The following is an 8,428-nucleotide window of genomic DNA, read 5'->3' on the forward strand; positions in this document are numbered from 1 at the left end:
TGCCCTTTATAGTTTTAGTCTAGGTAAACTCAACATCTTAGTCTAGTTTACTGCATGAAAATCCTCACATTTTAGTCTCAACTTTGAGTCCAATCATTTATTCTCTAGCATGAATCAGGTACCAGATCACGTGTTTTCTCTGCAAGGTTATAACAGTTTAGGATGTTTCATTAGCTTCTATTTTTAGTTTGTGTTCACTGTCTGTGTTTGCTTTCAGTTCAGTTTTTATTAGTTTTAGTTTTTTACAGGTAGATTTTGAGGCTGTGTGAGCGTCATACATTTTTAAAAAACATATTCAGACAGGCTACTCGTCACTTAACATTTTATTTACTTAATGATGATGTTTGAATACAACTACAGACATAAAACTACCACTGTGTGAAGTCTTAACCAATCAGATCAGGCCATTTTACTCCCCAGACTTGTGTGTAGGTGCCAGTAGGGTTTTGTCAAAGAATAGAACTAAGGACATTTGTGTCCATTTTTATTTTGAATTTTGTAAGAGCATTACACACTTTTAGTTACTTTTCATTCTTTTGGCAAAGCTAAGTTTTTATTTAGTTCCAGTTAACTCAAATGATTTTTGAATTCTAGTTTTAGTTATTTAGTTAGCTTTAGTTAACTATAACAACCTTGGTCTGTGCACCTTTGCAGACCTGGGGTCCCCGCTTTCTACAGCTGAGAGGCAGAATAGATACAGATGTATCTTTACAGATTTACTCACAGGGGAGAAATATCATGGATTTTGAATGTCCGACAAAAACTAAATTACATTTTAGTCAGTTTTAGTCATCAAAGATATATTTTGGCTCGTCTTCGTCTAATCTTTCTCATATAAAAAAAAAGGCTTTCAAAGACAAGACTGAACTTCCAAGTAACAGTAGGTGTTCCTATTGGAAGGTGGGTTGCTTGTCTATCTTGAGTGTGTACAGGCATATAAAGTTTTATTGCATGATTTTAACAACTCTGTTGCTTGAAAAGACAGGTTTACATGAAGGATGACATCTTATATGCTTTATTGGATTTTAATGGTTTTTTTCAGTACATGTATTTTTGCAAACATGTAACAAAGACAAAAATAAGTCTACAGATAAACAGAAAATAGGATATAATCACAAATGTTGGAAAATGTTGTGCAGAAGAAATCACCCACATTAAACTAAATTTGATGAACATGACTGAGAAGGAGGGTTTAAAATAAGAAGTACATGTATAAAAATATACCAAACTTTATGTCTATATAGATAAATGCACACACATCACACTGATATACTAGACAGAGATTACCTAAATGATTTGTTTTCTGTAAAGCATTGAGAAATTAGTTTTACTTCTGTAGATAAATACAGATTTTTTTTTGTCCTAAGGTAGCAGCCAGGGTATCAACTTGGATGTAAGGTTGACTTCCAATCAATCAATCAATCAATCAATCTTTGTATAGCTCCAGCTCATAACTGAAGTTACTAAGTTAGTAATTCTGATCTGCAGTTTGCTCAAGGATATCTTGCTGTTTTTTTCTTCCATCTGTTTCTTTTACTGCGGCTTCTTGGCGGTCAAGGCTTTGTCATATTTCTCTTTCAGTTCATTAAACTCCTCAGCTTTCTTTCTGGCCTCCTCTTCATATATTTTCTTTCGATGCTCCATTTCTCTTTCGTACTTTTCCTCTATGGCTTTTTTCTCGTCTTCCTCTTGTTGCCTTCTGATCTGGTCTTGTTTCTTTCTTTTCTCTTCATCATTGCCTCTTTCCTTCTGGTATTCCTCCAGGATCTTCTTCCACTTCCCCTCCTCCTTGTGTCGTATCTGTTCATTTTCTTTCAATGCTTCCTCCCACATTTCTATTTGTTTGCTCTCCCAGTTCTCTTGTTCCCTATTCATTTCCTCTCTGGTCTTTTCCAGCTTCTTTTCCAGGATTTCCTTGAATTCAGATTCCATTTTTAATTTTTGCTCCAAAGCTTCAACTTTTTCTTCCCACTCCTGTTGTTGAATTTCTTCCTGTTGCCTCTTTTTGTCTTCTTCTCTTCTTATTTCCAGTTCTCTTTGTTTTTTATCTTGTTCATTGTTAATGTTCTCCTCCATCTCTCCCTGTTTTCTCTCATTTTCAGTTTTTAATTTCTGTTCTTCCATTCTTTTCTCCATTTCTTGAATTTCTTCCTCATGTTTTTGTTGTAGTTCCTCCCTCTCTCTTCTCATCTCCTCCTCCTTCTCCTCTAAGATCCTTTTCATTTTTCTCTCTAAAGTTGCTTCGGTCTCCTGGAGCATCTCTTGGGTGTAGCAGATGCCCTCATTTGTCTTCACCATTCCTTCAATCTTACTCATCAGCTCACTAACTTGTGTTTGGTTTAGGCCATCATTGTTATCAAATAGATGGCATCTTCCTCCACAGTCAGCGATCAGATTCTTAAAGGAGTCAGTGCATTTTCTTTCAATGTATTCCTCAATGGACGTGTTCTCGAGCTTTAGTTTATCTCCTCCTGTTAAAAGAATGATGGTGAACTTTTCAGCATTCTTCCCAAAGCTTTTCTTGAAGAGCTTTACCGCCTCCTTCTCTTCTTCTGTAAATCTGCCGATTTGTAACACCAACAGGAAGACATGTGGTCCTGGATCCAGAAGACCGATGCATTTAACCATCTCCTCATGAACCCTTTCATGGGACAAACAATCATTAAAAAGGCCAGGAGTGTCGACTATCATAACAGGACGACCGTCTACCTCACAGTGTTCTGTCTGACAACGCTTGGTGGCAGATATTTGACCTGAAACAGCTTCAAACTCATGTCGTCCCAGAATGGTGTTTCCTGAAGAGCTCTTTCCACTGCCAGTCTTCCCTATCAGCACAATCCTGAGACTCTCTGGGTCGAGCTTCTCATCGTCACCTGTGAAATAAGAAGGCTTTGAGTTACCTTCATCACTGATAATACAAAATGTAAACACTTCAATGTACATTTTTTGCCTAAGAAAAAGTTGTAGTATAATATCAGCTTGTAGAGTTCTGAACTTTCATTGCCTGTTTTAAATTGTCCACTTTGACCTTTTACCACACAACAGAAGCCTTTCTACACAGCCTAACACAGAAATAGGAACCTTCAGTTACAAAAGGGGCACCTTGATTTTGTTCTCACTGTCAGATGGCCAAATTGTTGCTCTTTTAATTCCTAGTAAGTTGATTAAAGCTCACATAAATAGCATATATCCAAACTGATATACCAACATTGATTTAGACTCAAATGTAAGTGACTCAATCACAGAAAGAAAGCTACTTTTCAAATAGTTTTCTCTGACTTTTTTATGACTGCCTTTCAACATTTCTGCACCAGAGCCCTGACAGCTGAGAGTGATCCTCATAATACCATTAAATAGGACTTGTTATGGAGAACTTGCTAACGTTGGCTTATTTGCACCCATCTATTCTTAAATGATAAAGAATTTCTGTCCCTCACTTTCCAAACAGCAGCTTTATTGACTCAAACACCTGACGAATAAAAAACCTGTATAAACTTCATCCTGGCGCCAGTGTAAGGAGAAGGATTCTCCATGACAGCAGGGAAAGCTTCTTTGTTTCTGTGGTTGTTAGACGATGAAGACTACAATAAAGGCAGCTTCCAGTTTCTGTTCACAATACCTTTGTTAAAAACCAGAATGAATTCTATGGGTTTTGGGATGTATTCACTGCATGATCAGACTTTGCTTTCATTGATATGCACCATTTTCCCCAATTTAACTTTAGGTATACATTCATACTAGACCATTGCTGAATAAATGTTAATAAAAGAAAAGAAGGGCTTAGTTTTAGGGTGAGAAGATTTGCAAATCACAATTTCAGTGCAAAAGTAAAAAAAAAACAACAACTCACGGTTAGCATTATTCACTTTAGCTCTGTGGCTTCTGAGAGTTTGCTCAATACTCTCACCTGTGTCCATATCGCCAAAAAACTACCACAGGAATGGCTGGACAGATTTTTACATTGAGGACAGAAGAATACACTGAAACAGACATAGCAAAACACCTAAAGGTGTCCAACAGAGGAGTTCACTACGCCCTAAAGAGACCAGTAGAAACTGGAAGTTATGATGATCAAAAGTCTGGGAGAAAGAGGGTTACTACGAAAGCATGCGATAAACATATCACTGTCACCAGTAAGAGAGAGACTGTGAAAAACAGCACCATAAAAAAGGGAGGAAATCAATATGACAAGGTCAAAACCCAGATGTCTGATGATGGTGGAAAGACATTTGAGAAAGGCTGGTCTGAAGGATTGTATCTGCAAAAAAACACTACTTTATCCAAAGAATGTGCTATGAGTGGGCAAAAGTACACAAAAACTGGACCTATGATGACTGGAAACAAATTCTCTGGGCCAACAAAAGCAAGTCTGAACTATTTGGTTGAAATCACAGAAATCCGCAGAAAAACTAAGACTTATGGGTTGAGCGTTTGCTTTGCCACAAGATAATGACCCTAAGCATTCTTCCAAGCTTTGTCAGGGTTACCTAGACAAAGAAGAAGAGGAAAGTGTTCTTCCAAAAATGGTTTAGCCCCCTCAGTCTCCAGACCTCTCTCCAACTGAGCATGTGTGGGTTGAATTGGATCAATCTGTCAGAAAACTGCTTCCCAAGAATCAGCAGTCTCTCACTGATGAACATAAGAAAGCTCGGAATTCAGTCCCTGGTGCATACCCTAAAAAATTTGTGAATGAACGTTTCATACATGACATGCTGTTGTTAAAGCCAGAGGAGGATACTTTGATAAAGCAAAGCCTCCGCAATGTTAATCCAAATACCTGATAATTAGAGTAAAATATGTATTATGGAGCTGTAGCCGAGTGCGCAACAACACCTGCACAATGACCTTTGTCAAGGCAGGGGAACAGCCGAGGGCAGGACAGAAGAGGGAGGCAGCGAGGATCCTGACGACGGCCCAGGACTGGCAGCTCTCAGTGGATTTGAAGAGACAGATGATATTCCCCCAGCACATCATCAGCACCACCCTAGCGCCAGATATCATCCTGGTCTCAGAGAGCACCAAAAATGTCGTCATCATGGAGCTGACAGTGCTGTCATGATTCTTCATGCTTACTATTTGTAATCTGAAACTGAAATGTGGGCTCCATTGATTGGCCTAAATGTTTTATCTTTATGTTTTGTTAAGTTTCTCTTTCCTCTGGTATTTTATTCTCTCATTTTAAAGCTTTTAATTTGTATTGCCAGATATGACGGGGTTTTCTTTTACATTTGGACGAAAATTGTTGGAGGCAGCTAGAGAACGAGCTCTTCATCATCACTAACAAACCGCTTTAAATATGGTGCAAAGAAAACTTCAGACCTTAGATAAGGAACTGAAATACAGAACTTGCATTGCTGCACCTGATTTCACAAACTAAACAACAAACTGCTCTTCTTGTGACGTCTATGCAGCTGATATAGAAGCCAGTTTTCTTAAACACGTATCAGGATGAAAAGTTGCTTTTTCTCATCACATGTAGGACATCAGGCTGTCAACTCCATCAACATTAGAGATCATTCACTTACTTCTCATTGATGGAGGCGGTGTTGCTCCGTCATCACTTGTATACAGTCCTGTAAAAACATAACGTTGTGTGTTTGCAGCCTCATGTTTAATGCTATCAATAATCTTGTATGAAATAAACATTTTAACATTTTTATGAAGACGAATTCTCTTACCAGCATCCGGGCTGCTGGGCCATGTTTCCTTTTGTTCTGTGTTTTGTACATCACCAGTAGCATCCATGAAAATTTCACAGCTGACATGTTCCCCTTTGTGTTCCTTCACAATTTGATTGAAACGTGTTAACAGCTCAGGAAGTTCAAGGTTTGCCTGATCCAAATATCTGTATTTACATTCTCTGATCATGTCTTTAAAGGGAGGATGCTGCATGTAGTTTTTAATGTCGGATAAGCCCTGCTCTCTTGGAGGTGACACAAGTATCAGTGATCGATCGAAAGACTGATCACTGAAGTGTTTAAGGACTCTGCAGAGTCTCTGTTTGCTTTCCTCCGTGAAGTCTTCAGGCTGTAAGACCAGCAGGAACACATGAGGTCCAGGATCACAGAGTCTCACACAGTCTGTCACATGTTCTGTGAGTTTGTCTTCAGAGATGTCAGGATGAAACACGTCTGGAGAGCTGACTAGAACAATTTCCTTCTTCTTAAACTGCCTTCTAACTGTTAAACAGCTTTCTGGTTCTTCCTCAGAGTTGAAGACGTTCTCTCCCAGGATGAAGTTCCCGACAGAACTCGTCCCAGACCAGCTGTTCCCCAGCAGAACAACCCTCAGCTCAGACACTGTGAAAACAGAGATTTTGACAGATTAACCCACATTTGTGTTCCCCCCACCCTAGTTTCATAATTTTGGGATTTTTTTGGATTAACATATTCTTAAACAGGTGTATTCAAGTTTGAACTCACTGTCAGGAGGCAACCATTCAAAGCTCTTATGGCGCCTCAGAGGACTCAGGTCATCTGTGACTGGAAGGACATGAATAAACATTCACATTGATGATGAGGTAAACACAGTCTCATTATACATTTTACTTAGTAGCAGGTTTTTGATGAATGTCCATGCATGTGCACAAAGATTAAAGAGTGTTATTCAGACTAATAAAAGCCTGACTGCATGGACTCACCTGCTGTATTTGCCATGATGTGACTTTGCTAGAACGTTAAGAGCCTCACTCAACTGGAAAAGAACAGAAACAGAATTTATTATCATTATTTACTCCAGGTTTTCAGGACAGTGAAGGTGGGTTATGTCACAGTAACTCATACTGAACACCTACCTGCCACCTGAGCATGTTATATTTAAGACAAGAGGTCAACCTGTATGAAACTCAGCCTACTAACTGTCAGATTTATTCATTGTGATGAACTGTGAGCACATCATCAGAGAAGAGGAAGAAGAGTCTCTGAAAAACATTCATACAACATTTTATATGTTTATGAATAGTCCTTACAGTCATCATCCTACAACAGAGACTTAGCAGAGCATTAATGCTCTCTACTCATGCAAGAAGTAAAATCAGGAATACTTTCTGTTTTGTTTTGTTTTGTTTTGTTTTTTCATATTTTATGAGCCAGAACCAGTGATCTCTTCCTTTCCAGTCATTTGGCATGCTGTCCTAACTGCTCATTTTGAATAAATGCTTGTCACAGACACTACAGCAAACCCCCTCAGCTCAGTGATATTTTAGAAATGTAATCTGTATTCACTCCTATCATGAACTTGAACTTGTTAAAAAGAAAACACAGATCTCACTGCAATCAAATAAATATTTTACCCTCGCCTTAGTTACCATAAAAATGTACACAAACATTAATATTTCTGTATCTAGTTTTTGTTGAGTTTACTAACCTGATGGGTTTCTTATGCCGTCACAAGCTGCTGCAGCAAAAGTGAAAGTAAAATGAAAAGTGGGGGAGGGGAAGTTGTTAAAACAACTCCCTCACAGAAGCAGCAGCATGTCAAAGTGAAACCTGTGTTTAGTGAGGTAACTCGAGCTGGTTTGACTGTATGTTGTTTAAAGGAGCATCTGTACCCCAGTTGTGTATTTTAAGCTCTTTGAAGTACACTAAATCAGGCTCTGGTCTGTTCACACTTACCCTTGAGAAACTTTGACTATGTGATATTTATGGCAAATAAGAAAAAAAGGTGCAGTGAAATGCTGCAGAGGGAAAGTAGTTAACACCTCACGCTACTAGTTTCTGTAGAACTTTCAAAGCAAAGACAGAGGCTACTAAAAGTGTGTTTTCCTCATCTTCATCCATACAGTAACAATGGCTCTGAGAAGAGTAGTAAACACTCATTAACATCATTTTCCAAATGTATTAACAATGGTAGCATGTAATAGAGTTTATGTGTTTCTCCTCTGACATTAAGTTTTGAAAAACGTTCCCTCTAAATGTTTGTCAGTGATGTCTCAGGAAATCAGATGAGTTTTAAAAAATGGATGACAGCAAGCTTGGTATTTTTTTTTAATGTAAAAACACTGGAGAAAAAAGCTGCAGTTTTACATCAGCTCTATTTTCCAATCAGTAACACAGAAACAAAAACATTGTTTTATATAATCTGATTACATTTCAGTATCTAGCTTTGGTTAAGTAGACTCACCTGTTAAGGTTTTTGCAGCAACAAAATCAGCAGTAGAAGTGAACCAAGAGGACAAGTGCAGTTGAAATCTGTTTGATGGGAAAATTTTGACAATGTGGTGTAAGTGGTTTCGTCGGATGTAAGAGCTTGGCACTTCCTCATAATCACAACACTCAGTCACTGTAAACTTACCATTAAACATCTGAGGTCCCTCACCACTGACCTCTTTGGTTGAGAATAATCTAGTCTAATTTTGCATTAAGGCACATTTATAAGTTTGGGAGTTTGAATACACTTCTGAGAGAAGAGGTGTTGCTGTTGAATATTT

At 38.3% G+C, this 8,428-nt stretch overlaps 1 protein-coding gene across 2 annotated transcripts; it reads right to left on the minus strand.

The window, feature by feature from the left end:
• Window positions 1-1,019: 1,019 nt before the first annotated feature.
• On the minus strand, window positions 1,020-8,192 carry LOC121510142 (GTPase IMAP family member 8-like). Of its 2 annotated transcripts, none has more exons than XM_041788075.1 (6): window positions 8,122-8,192; window positions 6,641-6,693; window positions 6,423-6,482; window positions 5,679-6,299; window positions 5,526-5,573; window positions 1,020-2,873 (listed from the first exon to the last, which is right to left on the minus strand). In XM_041788075.1, exons 2-6 carry the CDS (start codon window positions 6,654-6,656, stop codon window positions 1,534-1,536), a joined length of 2,085 nt encoding a protein of 694 aa, XP_041644009.1. In that variant the 5' UTR covers window positions 6,657-6,693; window positions 8,122-8,192; the 3' UTR covers window positions 1,020-1,533. The 2 variants fall into 2 exon arrangements, with proteins under 2 accessions (XP_041644009.1, XP_041644008.1); XM_041788074.1 differs by lacking the exon at window positions 8,122-8,192 and adding an exon at window positions 7,366-7,396.
• Window positions 8,193-8,428: the final 236 nt, after the last annotated feature.

Source organism: Cheilinus undulatus, linkage group 5 (genome assembly GCF_018320785.1).
Source record: "Cheilinus undulatus linkage group 5, ASM1832078v1, whole genome shotgun sequence".
Classification (NCBI taxonomy): Eukaryota; Metazoa; Chordata; class Actinopteri; order Labriformes; family Labridae; genus Cheilinus; species Cheilinus undulatus.

Coding starts and splice junctions, on each gene's coding strand:
- LOC121510142 (XM_041788075.1), bottom strand. Junction 6,300..6,422: donor TGAATGGTTGCCTCCTGACA/GTGAGTTCAAAC, acceptor CTGTTTTCACAG/TGTCTGAGCTGAGGGTTGTT. Junction 2,874..5,525: donor ACCGCCTCCATCAATGAGAA/GTAAGTGAATGA, acceptor CTTATTTCACAG/GTGACGATGAGAAGCTCGAC.